The sequence below is a fragment of the Drosophila subpulchrella genome, chromosome 2L, assembly GCF_014743375.2.
Source record: "Drosophila subpulchrella strain 33 F10 #4 breed RU33 chromosome 2L, RU_Dsub_v1.1 Primary Assembly, whole genome shotgun sequence".
NCBI classification, from domain to species: Eukaryota; Metazoa; Arthropoda; class Insecta; order Diptera; family Drosophilidae; genus Drosophila; species Drosophila subpulchrella.
Genome location: NC_050610.1, coordinates 14814304 through 14833973, shown reverse-complemented (window position 1 = coordinate 14833973; position 19670 = coordinate 14814304). Strand labels below are relative to the sequence as shown.

The following is a 19670-nucleotide window of genomic DNA, read 5'->3' as shown; positions in this document are numbered from 1 at the left end:
CACTTGCGATATCTTGGGTATTTTTTTTTAAATAAAATTTAAAATTGTTAATTAAAATAAATAATCGATAGTGTTATATATATTTTAGTTAAGTATGAAAGATATCAACAAATATTCAAAAAATTATAATAAAAGAGCTTGAACTTTTTTTACACACCCTTTGAAGGAAGACATCTCTTACTTGTGTTATTCCGTTGGGAAGACTTTTTTAACCAATCTATTAAACTAATGTGTCGCCCCCAAGTTTGAAGTTTTCCAATGATAAATGTGTTCTTCTAATCCGATGATCTCGAGCTCACACGGTGCCTCTCCATTAAGATATCGAATTAAGCGTAATATGTAGATTCACTGCCAAGGGGCTGTGATGTAAGGTATCAGGGTGCTGTTCAGTGGATCGCCTTATGCGATCTCAGCGGGAATCGCCAGACAAATTACCCAAGCGAGTTTCCAGCTCAGCATTATTAATCATGCCCGAACCATACAAATATGAATCAGTCTATGAACGCGTTGTTTGTCTACAAAAAACATAGTAATAGTATTAAATGCGCCAATGAACATGAAATCGCCGGCTTCTCAAGTTAAATTACCGGAGATGTAAGACCCGCACGTCTTTGGTTTAAATGGTGCAATGCAATAAAATTATTTTGGCCAAAGCTCAAATTCTCGGACGCCACCGATCCGGGTTCTTATCGCCACTTCCGAGTGAGCTACGTGGTTGTGGCCACAATCGCTGGCCAGGTGGAAATTGGCTATCAGCGACTTAAGTTTCGGCGATGCCATTTCTGGATTCGATAAGCCAGTGATTCTGATTCACGGTAAATTGATAAGATGCAAGCCATTTCCTCATGTTGCTAGCAAAAAAAGCCCCGCAACACTTTCTCTTTCGGTCGCGTATCAACTCTTTGCTCTTGGCTTTCTCTTCGAAGTCTTTTTTAAAACTCTTCGTGCAACATGTTGCCGATGTGCGCATGTTGCTGGCGTCTTCGTTGCCACTGCGATGGCTTTTTGGCATCTTCGTCGCGAGCTTGGCTTAAATTGTTACCAAACGTTTAATGATCTTCAGTTAAGCTTCGAACTTTTGCCAGGCAAGTCGTGTCTGCGGCTGCCACCATAAAGAGACTTGCCTCTTGAAAAGTCCCCAAACGCGGCTCAAACGCTAACGGAATTTTTTAAACCGAGAGCGAAGAAAACAGAAAACTGCATCATTTGCATAAAGCAAATAGAAAACGTAACGAAAATAACTTGGTCCCAAGTTGATTTGGATTTTGTGTTGTTACTTCGCGTCGCATAACTGACATTTCTGACATTTCGCGCGCCCTCTTTTTTCCTTGGATATTTCCAGCGGTATCGTGTTTGTTTCGAAAGAAAATAGTGCATTGATATCTGATTAATTGAAAAAACAATAATAGTTCAACGAATTGGAATTCCCTGGTGAACCATGCGAGTCTTATTGGCACTGTGGGGCACTTTGTGCCTGTGGGTGGTCGCTGCGGATGCACAAGGATTTATACCACCACCCAATGTTGGGCTTCACAATGGGGTAAGTTAGGAAATAAATTGATCTAAAAATCATTTCGAAATATATTTCATTATGTCGACACTGGGTTGTTCCACTTTAAGCCCTATTGCTGGTGTTCCACATTCCATTAGACAAAGGCAATGCCTCATAAACGTCACCCCAAATATGTGCCAAATAATCATAAAAATGGAGAGAAAAATGTTTATCACTTAATTTGCATTTCCATTGAACCATATGCAAATATTCATTGTCAAATCTGGCTTTGTGGACTCTTCGCTTGTCCCGACCAAATTGACACAGTTTTCAGATATTGGCCGAAGAAAGTTGCCATGCTTTGAGTTGTACTCGTATAAATATATGTCAAATAACCAAACATTTTTAAAAGCGTCTATCTCAGAAATTCCCCAGACTTGCGTAAGACTTTCTATCAAGACAAGATAACCCCCAGCTGATCGCAGTTGGAGTTCCCAAGCTCGACAACCTATTTAAGAATGCAATTATTTAAATATATGTTTTGGAATTTCAATATTAATTGTTAAAACATTTAGGACCGCAACTGAAAACGAAAACGATTTTCAACGCCTCAATGAACTTTCCCTTTTCACAAAAATATTTTTATCTTTCGCCGAGTCGCGGGTGGGGGGACTCGATTAAATGAAGATGCAAAGGAAGAGTAAAAGCCGTAAAGTCATGGGACAACGTTTAAACCTGTTCGCTTGGAGTGGTCAAGAAACGAAGTATCGAAAAGAAAACCCATCTCTCAACATCTCAAAGACGAAATTTATTTTAAAACCAAAAAAAAAACTGTCTAGTCATTTGGGTTTTTCAGAACTTCTCATTGGTTCGTGCCAAGTTTAAGGTCTCTTAGATAATTGATTACCCTAATCTATGTTGATTTTCCTATGTTGATGTAATCGGATCATGTTTGGCATCCGCTGTTACAGTTTTCACTTTCACGGCTAAAACTGAGGCCCAAAAAGTTTTGGCCAAGAGCCACAGCAATTTATGATGTGAAATCAACAGCTCTGTTGTCTCCTCTTTTTTTTCTCCGTTGTTAAGCTTTATTTTTGGATGAACTAATGCCTATAATTGAGGTTTGGATTACGTAAAAAAGATTTATTTTGATGTTGTTTTGTGCTGCGGGCAATGTTTGGATATGGGATTATGGTTGAATGGAAAGACAGATTATAAAGCCCTGATCATCGCAACTACTTGGGGAGTGTAAGTGCAGTCAATTAGTGAACAAAAGAAGTCAACTGTATTGATACAATACCAGCATTATAGTATAACCATCATTCGGCTTGCTTTGTCCTTAACCTTTTCGTGCATCGGTGGACTTGCCAATTTCCTTTTCGGCAACTTGCACAATATTTTCCATAACGTAAGAAAAACGTGTTCGAACCAGATTTTTGCCAACATCATCTCTCACTATTGACATAAGCTGTGGCAATGGCCTGCGATTGCATCTTAACAATTTTTTTTATTTGGCCAAAACAACAAAACCTGCAGAAGAAAAAAAGTATCATCATCTTCCTTTTGTCTGGCAATGAACAGGAACTGGTCGATGTTCAAGTTGCAGTGGCCTGAGAGACTTTTGTTGTTTTTCGGGATTTGTCGGCTTATTGGTGGATGTGCAATTTCTTTTTAGTTTTTGTTTTTGCTATTGCTTAATTTGAACTTTTATTATTTTGTATATATTGCCTCACGTAGCGCTTGCAGTTGTGTCTTTGTGTCGTGTAAACTTGGCAGCCGGGCAGTCAACTGGAAGTCAGTACCATCTGTTGCCCATCGTCCATGTCCATCCGCAAGTTCCACAGTTCACGGCGCAGGCGCAGCAGCCACAGTTCCTCACAGAAATCCGCATCCCGGCAGAAACAACGATTTGCTGTCTGCGAACATGTTTTTCTGGGCCTGCCAAATTGTTGCCAGGTTGTTTCGTATTTTGTTGTTGTTTACTTTTGCTTTTATTTAACATATTTATGTTTACTTTACTCGCCTTGCTTTCACTTTTGTTAGGCTACATATTATGTGCACCCTATATGCTTTAAAAGAACTCTATCATTTATTAAAACTATTTGATTTTATATTTTTATTTCAGTAATGCCTTTCTAACGCCACTAACAACATAATAATGCCACACACCATTAACAAAGCTCTCAACATATCTATAAATATGACTTGCTAGAAAATCCATGCTGAATTGCTGCTCATCATATAAATCTCACTCTCTCTGTTTCGAAGACAACTTATAAATGCCCTCACATTAAGCTTCCCATGGTATAACCCGCTTATCATTTTCGATTAAACGTAGCCCCGAGCCAGTAATAAATACAACAGACATTTCCCATTGACTTGCGTCGCGCAATAATTTTATATTTCTGTGACGGGGGCCCTACAACCTGTTCATTTTGGGTTTGGTTTTTGTTGCCGCAGCAACAACATCCACCATCAGAAAAAATAAAGCAAAAACATAATAAGAAGTCGCATTTCAATGTAATTTCTTTTTTTTTGCGAGTTGGTTTCGTTCTGTCCGTTTTCGAGGCATGGAAAGTGGGTCAATCGAGAGATCTTTACAAATATTGTTGTTCGGTTGCATATTTATCTGAAAGATATTTCGGTAACCAAGCGGAGAGGTGACAAACTTTTAATGGATTAAGCTTGAAAAATGAAAGTTGTTTTTGTGAAAGAACAGGAAAGTATCAGCGAGTGGTGAGAAAAAGGCAGGGAAGATGATTAAGGCACTTGCCGTTGCTGAAGAGCTAATCCAGCTCAGGGCCTCAATCATCGCACCTCAATCGCCTTTGATTGTGGCCCTCGAATTTTCCCACTTTAGGAAAGTAATGAGCTGCCATTAGCCTGGCGCCACTTTAAATCGGATCGCATCAAAAGTAATCCCATTGAGATCGCCTTTCCAGCTGCTAACCACAAACAAATAAAATAATTGAACGCTAATCACAACGGGACAGTGAGTGTCCGATTCGGTTTGCCTTATTTCTTTATTTTGGTGTTTTTTTCTGGTTTGATTTAATTTGATTGGCTCTGCACCCAACTGGCTTCGAGGTGATTGAGAATTAAATCAATTTGGTTTTTGAAGGAGGGAAAATTGCCTAAAAAGTGAATGAAACCAAAGTGTCATGCCTGATTGGACAGAGGAGAGCGAAAGGGCTGTTTGGTAAACAAAATTGAATAATGTAATTGCATCTGTGATATAAGCGGCATTATGAAATTGTTTGAATTACAATTTCCCACCTTGCAGACCGTAAAGCAGAGAAAAGACTTTGCCATTAAGGATTTTACACTTTATTGCACACGAGACTCTACGAATCTAAAGAATTCGCGTTGTAAATGAAACATTTGGTAAAATGTTTTTATTAATTGACAGCAAGGTCTTTCCAAGTTCTGAGACCCACATTATAGAAAAACTAAAACAAAAGTAAGTAAAAGCTGTTGCCAAAAATCTCTTCCAAGAATATCTGTTCTCCCGCTGTAATATATGGGGTCATCCAGGGCATCTTGCGCTTTCTATAGTTCCTCATTACCCCAGCGAACTTCTCAATTATTAAGCCATTAACATGGTCAGTAAACCGCAGGCTTGGTTCCGCATAATTTCATGGAAGCGATCGTAAGAAATTAGCTCAGTGAAAAATAAAAATGGGATTGCTTATAAACAATAATTTCACATGCCAACTGGTGGGGATCGTTAAAATGACGTCCGAGATGGGGAAAAGAAAGTAAAAGGGCTCGGCGACATAACTCATCGCTGGATATTGACAGTTCGGCCGGATGGATGGCTTCTCTTCTGCCAGGCCATTAAAAGTCACTTGGATTGGCCAACCGTAAAAAAAGCCCAAGATGCAGAAAACCAAATGGGATTTTTCAAAGCGCTCTTTTTGTTGCCTAATTGCATGCGACGAGAAATAGGAATTGGAAGTGGCGAGTAGCCTGACGAATGCCGCAATTAGCCGTGGTATGTGGCGGCAAACAGTAAATATATCAAGGCAATATTCACCCACCGCCAACATTTGCCGTACCGACAGTACCAAGTGCAGCAAGTGTCAACTTCCGCGTTACTCATACGCCACGTGTAACCGGTTTTGCATCAGCTGCATCTTCTTTCTCGCCATAACTCAACGCAAATATGGCCAAAAGTCAAACGATCCTCGGCGAGGAACCAACCGCACGTAATGCAATGGTAATAGCAATAGCAATAGCAATGGCTAAAGAAATAGCCAAGCCCAACGGCGGTTCAAACTGGGCAACCCGTTATGGCCCGATGTTGCTGCACTTTCGTTTTCTTATTGTGGCTTTGTGTCTGGGGCGAAATGTTTACTGCGCGAAAATGAAGAAGCGTTTGTTGCAGTTCCCAAAACAAGATTTCCAACAACAAGCTGATGATGCTGCCGCAGCAGTTGCTGCAATGGCATCTGCAACTGTTGGACGGGTCGGTTCGGATCGGTGCGGAGCGGATCGGATCGGGTTGGTCTCTTCAGAGATGTTGCAAGCCAGGCCGACGAAGAGTTGCATAATTTGTGTGTGTGTGTTTTTTCCTTTTCGCCTGGCGAGGTGGGAGTCACAGTTTTTGAGCCGCCTGCTTTGCCCCAAAGCACCGAAAACTTGTCCATCGATTTGCACTTTATTTCTCTGCTTTTGAGCACTGCAAATGCGCAGCGAAATTATTTAATGACATTACTGCGGTTCGGCATCGTGTAATGGAAAAGTGAAGATAACAATTTTACTTTTGTCTGGTATGTAAGCAAAAATCCCTCGGGTGGGGCACCAAAAGGTTAGGGGTTATGGGAAATATTTTAAAATGTGAGAGTATTTCCTAAAAGTAAATATGGTTTATCGTAACATCTTACCTATAAGTCATGCAGTTATTTTAATAAATCATGGAATACTCTTGACTTTTTACACATTCATTTCCTTTTACATCAAATCTTTTGCTGGGATAGGTAACGAAACCTTTTTGAGAATCGCATAGAGAGGCGGAACCTGAAAGAAACAAAATAATGCAAAAATATCAAAGAAATATAAGAGTTATTCCTAACAGTGAATATGATTTCTTTTCGTTGAAGTAAACAAGCGTGGTCTGATCTTTGCGAGGACTTGTTAGGAAACCTTTTTGAGAATCGCATAGAGAGGCGGAACCCGAAGTGCTTCCCTGTGCAATTTTCAAAACAAATATTAAAATTTAATGATCATGGTAAATATTGCATACGAGGCTGTTATATTTACCCACTGCTGATGCAACTCCTTGGGCACTTTTTACCACTTCAAGGGGTTCCCTGGGCAGGAAGTCAAAGCCCCCAGAGAGGGAGATACTCTGCTTAGTACCTGTCAGGTCCGAACACGCCCCCAACTTGCGGCAACCCACTTCGCACTTCAGTTGGCTGCTTCATGCCACATTATCGCCGCCGACAGACCAGACCGAATACCCCAGTACAGTACCCTAAGCAGTATTAAGTATTTAAGTAAACGTATACGGCATTCGGGCGGCCCAACTCCCGCAGCCTCTGTCAGCCACTTTCAATTCATTGGCGGCATGGAGTGAAGAAAACGCAACAAGAGTTGCAGTAAAATGAAGTAAAATGCAGTAAAAGAAAAACACTTTTCGCAAGCTTCGGTGATTTTGTGCACCGCAGAAGTTCCATAGCTGGCATTTCAGTTGCATTTTCCATTCGCTTCTTCTTCGCGGCACCCAAAGTGTTTCGTTTTGTTGCAAAAAATAAATTTTAATTTGCTCGGCGGTTTTCGGAACGTTTTCTTCTCATTTCGCTGCGGCTTTGCCTGCGCATTTGAGTGCATCAGATGGGCATGCGAGCCGAAATGCATTGAGCTTTCGATTTCTTTGAGAAAAATACAAAAATAAATATAAAAGAAAAACAGAAATAGGTCTGGTTGGGGTGTAGAAATTTTGGAATACCTATTGATCAGCACAGAAACTTTTAGCAACCCCAAGAGACGGCTGCCAAACCGCTAGTGAACAATATGTGGGGTTAGTAACCGCTAAACAATGGTCAGTCGACCTACCAGATGGGTCTGCGACTTTGTCGCGTTCCGGCCCATCCGGATAATTGCTAAAAACTGTCACGAACTGCAGCAAACACAGTTTACTGACTCCGGCTACCAACTATTCCGAGCCGGTGGCAATTCGAAACATTTGCCAGACCAAAGACCATAGACCGCAGACCGTAGACCCAAGACCCCGCGACCCCCTAGAGACCATAATTTGCATGGGGTCTATTTCTCGGAATGACTGAGCTTGCGTGACCAAAGAGCCGGGCACGAGACCCAGCAATGTGAGCATTTGGCGAGCCAAGACCAACGAGTTAGCTGCGATACAATCTGAAAATCCGAAAATGACTTAATTGGTTCCTCCGCTTGGTAAATGTAATTAAAATCATAAGAACTTCACTTTCGAATCCAGCGCACTGCTAACCCATAAATTATGAATTCCAACTGAACATGAGGTGGAAGAAAATCAAAAGTTTTACCTTTCATTCCGCTGCTAAAACAATGGCGCCCCCTTTTTGACAAATGACATGGTGGGGAAGTTGGAACTCCAAATGCAATCGCATGTCTGGGAATCCCAGGCAATGCTAATATCTAATTAAAGCATTAGACAGGCGTTAAGTTGGATCGCTAGAAAGATCTTAAGGTGGTAGGAGTGACTAATTAGTTGGAGTTGAGTGACGGGAGATTACCAAAGCACCAATATTTATTTGAAATTCATCTGTCAAAACAGTCACCTCAGCCCATCACGACCTTATAGCTTCACACTTTTCCCACAATTTGCCAACCTGAATTGCTAGCCAAGGTCGAAGCCCAGAGACCATCCAACCAAACATTGGCCTGACCCATATAACTCAAAGAAACGCGACAAAACCTTAAGACTTTGAATCAATTGAAATCGAGGCGCTCAATTCAAGTGACAGCCCATGGAAATGAGTAGACAAACAATCCCATCTCAATGGCTCTGAAGTCACTAAAGTAAATACAAGAGTTTGAAGAAATATGCGCATTTAAGACTTTTGTAGGTATTGCTGTATTGGCGCCATTGAAATGCCCACTGACAGCTGAATAAAAAGGAGAAAAATTGCACAAATGATGACTTCAACAAAGGCTCCAAACTTTGGCGGTTGATGAGCGTGGAAAGGTTTTTTGGGGGTGTGGCGGCACTGTCAATGAAATTTCACGGCAAAGTTGAGTTACGAAATTTTGCAAATGCAAATCTCTGGTACGCCTTTCTTCAAAGGCGAAATTTTAATATTTTCCGGCGGTTCTCTTGATTGTTCGCTACTGTCCATCAACAAAGCGGAGTATATAAATCTCTTCGCCTTCGACGATGTGGGCGCCAAACTCCTACCTGAAAAATATCTTGGCCATGGCAAAAGATAAAAGATATATGGCACGCAATTCGCTTAGCTGCGTGCGCCAAACTTATTGAATTGGAAAGTAAAAATTGCAGCTTATTTAAATTTATTTCCAACAATAATATTATTTTTAGAGGTTTGTATTTTATGTCCGACTGGCACGCAATTTGCCTTTGATAATTATGAGGATCTTTCAGGCGATTGTCTTGCAAATAATAATTGTATGATATTAGTCGGCTGATATTGTGGTTTCTGAAATTAAAAGTGTGTTGAGTTTGAAAATTGAGTTATTTGTTTGAAAAGATGTTGCTTTTGATAGTGATCGATTGACGGGGCATAATAATCATAAATTACTGCCTGCATTCAAGTAAGTAAGATGTTAAAAAGTAATCATTTATTTTAGACAAGTCTGAGCTTAAGTTCTCACTTTCTACTTAATGAGTGACCTTCCTTTTTGGGAAAGATTTCTCATGTGGCTGTTTATCTTGAAGACCGACATCCGAAAATCATAAGACTCTACCAAAGTGCACAATAAAAATTCAGCTCGCTGCAATTAGCCATATGAACATGTTAATTACCTAAAGCAGATGGCCCATAAACCCAAATTTTCTCATGCCCCAAACGAAGACCAAAACAAAAAAGAAGTGGGTTTATTTAAATTACATTTGGTTAGTTCAGTTAAGTATCTGGCAGATACCCCGCAGCCAAAGAAACTGCAGATGCTGCCCCTGGCCATGCTAATGATATAATAAATCTTGGCTGCTCGTAAAAAGTGTCAGAGTGTGTCAAATTAGGTATATGAACAGAGCTTCCATTTGCATGAACAACTTTAGTGGAACTGGAGTGTCATCGGATGCATTCCGTTGATTTGAGATACCTGTGTGGGCTGTGTGGGCTGTGTGGGCGTTGAGATACAGATACAAACAACGACTTTAACAGGAAGCGAATTTATGCAACTTTTGCCATTGGCATTTTGCCTAATTCGCAAACTCATTTGCCTGCTTTTTCAATTCAATTAAATTAAATTTGTATGCCACTCAAGTTTTGAAGCGCCAAGATACTTGCAATTGCATTAACTCACAATTTTGTCTCGCTGCAAGCGATTATGCAATCCTTGAAGAGCTTTGTGGATGCAAAGTTTCGAATTAACTGGGATAAACAGTTGTTGGAGTCCCAAAAGACGGCAGAAGTTTCGAAATTAAATATGAGAGTGATTTAACAAGTTGATTGACTCTTTGGCAAGCAAAGCAGATGGCTAACTAAGAGGTTTAATTTCCTCTTTGTCAATTAAGGTAATTAATTGATCAGAATTTGCTGATATATTTAAATAAAGATACAAATTGTCTTGGAATTTAAAATATAATTTTGTTTGTAAGTTGCGTGTTATGGAATATGACTCTAGCGGTTCGTTTCCGTACATTATTTTTAATAAATGAATTAAAACTTATTTTTAACGAGTATATGACTTTATAAGCCTCTCTTTATTATCCCTATATATCTGACAAGCTTGAATACCTTTTTATAATGAATAAAAAAAACTCTTTATATAGTTATAGTTATTTCTTTATCATCCGATAAAGTAACAACCCAGATAATCGCCCAGACCTCATAGGTCGCAAATATGGACAAGTTTGGAGTCTCTGTGGTAAATTGCCTTATTTGTAGACCGTTTTTCAAGCACTTTTCCCTTGCTATTGTAAGAGTGAAGTATTTCCAGCGATATTATCTGCGGATACGTACGCGAGGAGTTACCGAGCTGACCAAGTTTCTTTTTTCCTTTTCTTCTGGGGCTCTCAAGAAATGGTTAAATAATATTTGTTTTTGTTCAATTCGGTTGTTTTTTAACCGCTGGCGGCTTTTGCCTGGAATCCCTTCATTGTTGCTGTACTGTTTTTGTGATTCGGTGGCCGGTGGCTTCTTTCGCTTTCATGTGTCTGGCCCTCTTTTTCTGGTCTGTTGTAGGTGTTGGCCAAAGTCCCGCTTCAGGCAATTTCTTATTTACCTCAGTTAATTACACAATTTTATGTAAATTTCACTTTTTGCTGTTGCTATTGTTGCCGGGCATTCTTTTGTGCGGCCGCAAATTAATTACCTATTTGCTTAGCCAGCAAGCTATTTTGTTGGCAATTAAAATGCCTTTAGGAAATCCAAAGAAATATTTTGTTCGCCTATTTTGTTTTTTGGGCCATCTTTGCAAATCGCAGTCATTTCTCGATAGTCCGGAAAAGTGAAAGGGAATTGCCAAGTCTATGGATTGACCAATTCTCCAAAAAAAAAACGAAACAAGCAGCCACAGCCGCCACACAAAACTAAGCCATCAACTGCCATCAAAAGCTTATTATGCACATTTGCCGCCATGTGGAAACTGTCAACAGGGGGAATATAAGAGGTTGCCCCTCAAGTTAACCAGTTCTGTTTAGTGCCACAAGATCGAATTGGTGAGGCACTCAGATCTGGACTTTATTGATCTGAGAGGCTGATGTGGAAATAATGTGAGCACGATTTCTTAGATTTAACTGAGATCAAGATGGACTGCGATGATAATCTAGACAAACAATTTAATGAGCCGCAAAATGTAGATGACGGCCCAATAATAAATCTATTTTAGGCACTTATTTATTCCAGCTTTAAAAACCCTCTATTTTTTGGCCTAGGATGTTGCAACGCTTTAAAGGCTTGGTAAAAATATACAAAGGATTTCAGATTTTCATTCGATCATTTAGACTTAGCTTTTAAAATCAATGAATCACATCGAAATAAAGCTAAGTGCCTAACAAATTTATTTTAATTGCCCCAATTACTTAATTTTGCACATGTAAACTGCATTTTTCCTAACACAAGATACAAGAAAATTTGATTATCCCAAAAACATAGAGCCTCATTAGCCATTAGATTGATGCCCAAACTGACATCTGACATGTTCAGCTTTTTTTATGGTCAGAACACAAATTGCACAACATGTCTTCGATCGCCTCTGAAAAAAGATCCTCAGATCTGAAAACAACCTTGAAACTCCGTGAATCGCCAAAAACTTGTAACCAAAAACTCCAAAAACAAGCGACTAAGAGTGGTAAAAAGAACAAACAGAGATTCAGTGCAAAACTGGAAGGCAAATGCATTTGGTTTTTCTTTGGTTGACTGCGGGGCAGACAGGAAATCCGAAAGGCAATCGGGGAAAACGAGGCCAGCTCGGATGCCATTGGCCATTGACATGACCGAAAGAAAAACTGGAAAACTTGTGAATTGTGCGACTCTCGAAGCATCTTGCAGATACCTCTGGCTGTTGCGCAACTGGGATTTGAAGAATTTACGGCCTCTGATTTTGGGTGACTGTTAATTAGCGCACCATTTCTTGAAGGCTTGAAGGTCTGGCGGCTCAGTCTATTAAATTCTAATTAACATAAACGGCTTAAATGCTTACTAAATATCAAGTCACTTTCACTGCGAAACGAAACCGAGAGTCTGAAAACGAAAAGAAATTTCCAAAATTTCGCTTTCATTTTGTATCTTATCTGGCCGAAACGCCGTAATACCCACCTAGACCCGATCGGTGATGAAAAATCAATTATGAATTATTAACAAATTAGCCGGCAGCCGGAGTCATGTAACTGACAGATACATCAGGGATCACAACGCCCCAGTGAACATGTAAAAAATGTTTCTACAAACTGGTTTCGATCCGGTGGAATGCAGTGACTTCTACCTGTTGCCGGCTATCTCATGGCATATCATCTTCGATTAGCATAATGCTCATTTGATTTGACAGCCCTCGAATGGAAATGTTTACGTAACGAAGTGGAGTTGGTTGTGGGAGCCCAGCCCCATTTGTTGCTTTAATGGAACTTTCTTTGTTTATCTAGGGCAATATTTCAGTTGTTAACAAATTAATGTTTTTTTCGGGTCTGCATTTGATTTGGGGAAATTGATGTGTGTTAGGCTAAGATATCTACCTTTAATTTAAATATATGTAAGTATTCTCCAATAATCCCCTCATAAGTGTAGGCTTTTTTCTATCTAAAGATCGTAATTTCAAATTCAGAAGACATCCTTTTCAGAAGATGTTCGTTTAACATTCGTTCGTAATGTATCTTATGTAATGTTTTTAATTTACAAAATGTTTTTAGTAAAATTAATTTATCTACACATAATTGAAACTATTATTAATATTAAATTCAAATGGTTTTAAAAATAGTTATATTATTCGATTTTAAAAACTCAGTTGATCCTACAAAAGTCCCATTATTCATTCACTGTAGTGATTAATGTTTCCTGGCAATGTTTATTGATTTCTGACTCTTGATTAACACCCACATTCCGGATGTCTGTCATTTGACACATTCAACCCAGTGGCAAACAGTTGGGTATCAAGCACGTGGGCTGCGGTGGCATTTGGTGACAGCTACAACCACCTGCCATCAATGGGTTAATTTCGGTGCGCATGCGCGGCGTATTAACAGTTGCCATCGATTGCTGGTGTTCAAAAACGAAAGCGTTTTGCATGCCAGCGCCGTGAAAATGTTGAATGAATACGCTAAACCACGAAATCGACATGTTGAACACTTGCGGATGGATAGAAATTGAAAGAGAAATACGTATGGCCCTATGAGGACTGGGGTTCAGTGGCTTTTGGGAAGGGGATGCTGATTGCTTTAGCACTTGATTGATGACTGATTGACGTTTTCACCAGCCAGGCAATTTGTAGGGAAAAGTCATCTTCAAAAAGAAAGAAAATTGTGGTTTGAGACAAAAAGGAAAATTTACGATGAAGATGCATGACAAGGCATTGGATATTTTCTTTTCCGATTGGCTGAGGCTGTCTCAAAGTGATTGCTGGGAAAATATCGTCAAGCCAAGAATGATTGAGTTTGTAATTGAGTAAGCTTTTATTCCATTACAAGCAAGCACCTTAACTCTTTCATTCACCTGCTCGTACCGAACCCCCTGAACTTTTCCCCAACCTAATCATTGCCCCCTCCGATTAGGTTGCATAATCCACTGTTAACTTTTGACGGCATCATCAGACAACAACATCGCGTCATGATGAGGTGCGGCATTAGCGGCAACAACATAATTACCATGCGAAAAGAAAGAGTCAGGGTTCGAGTAGCCTGATAACGCCTCAATCTGGCATCGACAGAGCCCGGAGAAAAAAGAAGATTTATTACCTACGCAATTAAATTATACATACAGCAGTTTAGCCATAAGCCCAAATAGACAGAAAACATACAATATCTACTCCTTTGGAAATTGTGTTGAATAACTGTTGGTAAACAATGGCCTGATGCCTGACCATTTGCTTGGCCCCTCAATTGGCAATACGTACAAGAAGTATAAGAGGTATATAAGATATATGAGGAATATGAAGTATAGACGGGTAGTTCGGGTAAGACGGTCTGCAAAATTGTATAAGCAGGTCGGTCGGTGAGAGAGAAACACTAATGACAACTGCAGATGGGAAACAATACAAGTGGGTTACCGAGTGAATTGAGCAGACTCCAATTGGGAGGAAGCATGAGATCCTCATTATCTAGACAGATTATTCACCGCTTAAATTTATGCTGAACTCGGATTTGAAATCTTTGGCATGATAGGTATTAACTTTCTTGGGCAATCATTTTTATGACCGAGATTGCAATCATTTAAATGAGAAAAGGCCAAGCTGTGACTGCACTTTCATCTTCCGTAATACGTATGTAGTCGTCGAAACAAGTTTGCCATTTTTTATGGACTTCAACTTGACCGACTGCCCGCCAATAAGGACCCCCTAGCCAAACCAGCCACTCAGTCTAGTTTAAGCCTGCAAAATTGGAGCGGAGTTTGCTATTACAGGCGCCTGGGAAACTGGTTCATGTCCATTTTAGGAGCGTTCACTCAGTGTTTGACTTATCTTTTAACTGTCGAGAGATCTCGAGCCGAAGCTGGTTTTCTGCACTGGCCGGGAATGATGCAACGACCAGCATGGAAAGTTGTAACTCACTTGTTGCCCTCATTGCAGCCGCCCTTTCACAACTCCCAGCGCCGTCAGCTGAATCTGCAGCAGTACAATCAGCAAAACTTTGTCCAGGCGGGCGTGGAGCTGCCCATTCCCCACCGCGCCCAACATAGTCAGCATCTGCATCACCAGCAGCCGCCGCAGCAACATCGCTTCGGGCAGTTTTCACAGCAGCAGCAGCAACTGCAGCCTCAGCAGCAGCAACATCAGCCCCACAGCAATCAACAGTTCCAACGTTCGACCCAAAACCAACTGCAGACCGCTCCACAATTCCCCCAGCAGCAACAGCAGTTGTCCCCGTCCGCCGCTGGCTTAGATCTTCATCATCAAAACTTCTTGGACTTACGCAACTTTGCCGGCTCCCAGCAGCAACAGCCACAGCAACAACATCAGCAGCAGCAACATCCACAGCAGCAACGCCATCAGCAATTCGGTACGCAAAACTCGCGATCTTTCTTGATCTTAAACCTATAACCCCCTCTTTTATATCCATCAGATTCCCGTCTGCAGTCCACGGCTTTCCCACCTCAACCATCAGCGGAAACCTACCAGCAACAGCAATTGCAGCAGCAGCAGCAGCAACAGTTTGCCTTCCAGCAACCCCAGCAATTCGGACCCCAAGTTCTAGCACAGAAAAAGGTATGAAAACAAAGGTGACTTAATATATATATATATACAAAACCATTGGAAAACTTCCGAGTTTAAGGGCTGCAATGTTGAGTTTGTGGTCTTTTACTGCAGTATTAACCAGGAATGTAAGCATTTAACTTTAAACGTCAGTTTGTAGCGTCAAAAGTTATCTAAATATGTTAAAATATGATGTTTACTTAGAGATTCTATACTTATAAGTTATTTAACAGGACTCCTTTTTCCCCCTACAGCCTACGACTGGCCTCCTACAGAAGCTGCCCGGCCAGGCGCCAGTGCCCACATTCCAGACGATTCCCCAGCAGCAGAGCCAGTTTAACTACCAGCCACAGCCCAGCCAGCAGCAATATCAGCTGACTCCCCAGTTGGGTCTACCAGTGCCGCAGATCTTCAGCAATGTTCAGGCCACACCATTCCCAGAACCCACCAGGGGAACCTTCCAGCAGCAGCCGCAGCAGCAGCCGCAGCAGCAACAACCTCCACAGTACCAGCACCAGTTCGTAAATGCACCTTCTCCAGCTCAACCCCAGGCCCAACCAGCTGACCAGGAGTACAAGCAAAAACTGATCCAGAAGCATGAGCAATTCGTGGCCAAACAGTACGAAAAGTCGCAAAACAAGGTGCGTCAGCAGCACGAGGAATTCCTGCTCAAACAGCACCAGATCAAGCAGCACATCCTGCCGACCATTGTGACCCAGCACAATGGAAACTACCAGAACTCACCCTATATTGCGGCACCGGCCCGCGGAAGACCCGTGGCCCATCCCACGGAGTACAATCAGTTCAGCAGTGCCCTGCAACAGTACTACAAGGAGCATCCGACGACGACAACAACCACTACGACAACAACCACAACCACTGAGGCCACCACCACGCCAAAGAAGAATATCTACGCTCAGGTGAAATCGGAATTGGGAAAATATCCGAGTGCGAAGGGCAAGAAGCCGGTGAAGACCATTGCCCGGGATGATCTGCTTAAGCAACTGAAGGCCGCGTTGTCGGAGGCACCACAACAACCACTCACCGGCAACAAGACCTACGATGAGATGGACTTGGTACTGCCCAATGGTCAGAGGGTTCAGGTGATTCGCACCACAGATCCCAACTTGGTTCAGGGACAGAAGGCGTACTCGCAAGAGCAATTGCAAACACTGTTGGCCCAACAGGCTTTGGGTGGCGATGCCAAGCTCAGTTTGAGTGATGTGGCGCCCAGCAAGAGCAAGGACCTCGAGCTGCCCGGCGGTGGAAAGGTGCAGATTCTGCGATCACCCGATCCCCAGGAGTCGGACACCCTGCCCTCTGGATCCCTGCCCGGCGGAGTGGATCTGTCCAGTTTGGCCGCCCTTTATGGCGGTGGTGCCGGTGACATCCAGGGCATCAGTAGTGGAGCAAACAGCATTGCCAGTTCGGCAGTCATAACCTCGGATTCGGATGACCCACCGTCCCTGGAGGAGCTGGCCAAGCGGGGACTCATTCCCGATGGCTACGAGATCGAGGGACTGAGCTCGAAGTCAGAGGCTCCGGCCACGGCAGCACCACCACCAACTCTGCCGCCCAAGAAGAAAGCCACCTATGTGTATCTCGAGGAGCAGACCGATGGCAGCTTTAAGATCCAGGGAGTCAAGGCCAATGGAGAGAAGGAGACTAAACAAACCGGTTCCGAGGTGGAAAGCATTTTGGAGCGCATCAGGAGCGGAGAGATCAAGCTGCCGCCTTCCGTTTCCCGCCTGACCTTGCCCAACGATGAGTTGGTGGAGATCAAGAGTGGCAAAATCATCCAGACCACCCGTGCACCAACCACAACTTCCACGAGCACCACAACAACCACCACGACGACTACAACACCCACACCTTTTGTTTCCCGCGGAACTCCGAGCAACCACCGACAGTACCACCCATCGAGGACTTCGACAACAACCACCACAACCAACGCCCCCACAACGGCCCGTCACAATTTGGTTTTCGAGAGCAGCACCAGCCTCGGAAATGTGGCTAGTCTGATCCGCACCACACCAGCTCCCATTTACGGTGGATCTACGGTGTCGGTTTCTCCATATCTGGAAGGTGTCTCCACCCATCTGCCAGTGGTCACGGAGAGGTTGTCCGATGTGGTCAGCAACTCTGAGCTGCTGCCACCCCTACCCCAATATGCCGATGCCCTCGTCCAGGAGACGGAGAACACTGAGAAGGCGGCTCAGGCCAGTCCTTCAACCGGTTCCGTACTGTCCAATCCCAGCGAGGATCTTCTTCAGATCCTCAAGTCCAACGGTCTCTTTGCCATGGCCAAGTATCTGAGGCAGTCGGGCCTGGACAGCATTCTCAACGAAACTGGGCCCTACACCATCTTCGTGCCCACGGACAAGGCCTTCAAGAATCTTCTGGTTCAGCTGGGCGGACCAGAGAGAGCCGAGGAGAAATTCCAGTCCAATCCCAGGCTGCTGAGCGGGGTAAGTTGTTACTAAAATATACTTGGACTTGTGGTATAGATTTCATTATTATAACCACTAAATGAATTAAAGAAAACAAAGTCTTAATATAGTTTCAATGAAAAAAATTATTAGTTTTAGTCGTAAATTATTAAAGAATACCTAAACACCTAAAGGAAAAGAAAAATGGGGACTTGCTATTATAGAAAATCAAATATATTTACATTTTTATATTGCTTATTTTTCCCCAGCTGCTGCTCCACCATGTGATTCCCGGAGCCTTTGAAATTGCCACCCTGCAGGACGAGATGACTGGCGTGTCCCTGGCCGGAACTCAGCTGCGAGTTAATCAGTACAACATGCATGACCAGGAATGGAACGATGTGACTGTAAGATAAGCTGCGGGCATGTTTCCCAATCGGAGAACTAAAATTCTATACATACCTTACAGCTCACCACCATCAACGGAGCCATGGTTGTGCTGAACAAGAAGGACATCAAGATCCCACAGGGAGTGGCTCACGCCGTCGATCGCGTGATGTTCCCACTGCCAGTTGGAGATATTCTTCAGACTCTACAGTCTGATCGCGAGGGTCGCTTTAGCAATTTCCTCAAGATTCTGTATACCTCTGGACTCTCCGAGAAGCTGCAGAGCAAGGGTAGGAAAAAATAGGACTTCCTAATAAAATAAAAATCTTAACACTCTATGGCACTTTGCAGGTGTTAAGACCTACACAGTTTTCGCTCCTGTGGACAAGAGCTTCAGTGAACTGGATTCCGACACCCTGGAGAAGCTCTACAACGACAAAGAGACCGCCGAGCAGTTTGCCATGAAGCACATTGTTCCCGGCGCTCTCTTCTCCGCCGGCATGCGTTTCTACCAGGTCAAGGACTCCCTGTCCACGGGCAAGACCGTGATCCTGCAGAAGACATCCGCCGGCAAGATTAAGGTGAACGATGCCCAGATGGTCACATCGAACATTCCAGCCACCAACGGAGTGATTCATGCATTGGATGGTGTCCTAGCGTGAAGAGATTAGAGCTGCCGGGGCCCTCAGCGGGCCTTCTTCAAGCAGTTTATTGTTTAAACCTTAAGACTTAGTTTAAGCGAGGAGGAGTTTCATCAACCACATCCAAAATTGTTAGTGAAATCTTGCCAAAGTCCTAGATTGGACTTGAGAAATTACAATCTATTATAGAACTGGTGCGAGTATAAGACATATACGCAATGATTCGGTGCTTTCATCAACTTTTCTGTATTGTTTCTTTTTCGCCTTCATAAAACAGTCATTATAAATAGTTCAATTTAAGAAAGGAGCAGAGAATGTGTAAAATAAACCAAGAGAGGTGGAATCTGATTGGGATCTATGCTAAGTTCACATATAATTTATTTTTGGCATTAAATCAAATGCAAATTAATTTACAAAATTCTGTAAAAATAAATAAAATATAGTTAGAAATAATTTGATATTCGTTTTATTTCTTCTGATGGTAGGGAGACATATGACTTTCCGTATTTCAATTGAAAAATTAAATATTTCTACCTTGTTTTATTTGACTATATTATTACTTTGCCTTATTTACTTTCATTTTACAATGTCTTGCCTTAAGGCAAATAGGAATCAAATAAATTTCAAATTTCTACCTTTTGGCGTTATCTTACTACTGTTTTAGGTGCACTTCCTTTACAATTAGTCAGTACTTGATAAGGG

At 42.2% G+C, this 19670-nt stretch overlaps 1 protein-coding gene across 1 annotated transcript; it reads left to right on the top strand.

Moving 5' to 3' along the window:
• The first annotated feature begins 1081 nt into the window (after nt 1–1081).
• LOC119548546 lies at nt 1082–19349 on the top strand. The gene is made up of 7 exons (XM_037855840.1): nt 1082–1540; nt 14888–15317; nt 15381–15523; nt 15766–17979; nt 18210–18347; nt 18410–18617; nt 18679–19349. The coding sequence occupies exons 1-7, from the start codon at nt 1439–1441 to the stop codon at nt 18987–18989; spliced, it is 3546 nt and encodes a 1181-aa protein (XP_037711768.1). The 5' UTR covers nt 1082–1438; the 3' UTR covers nt 18990–19349.
• Nucleotides 19350–19670: the final 321 nt, after the last annotated feature.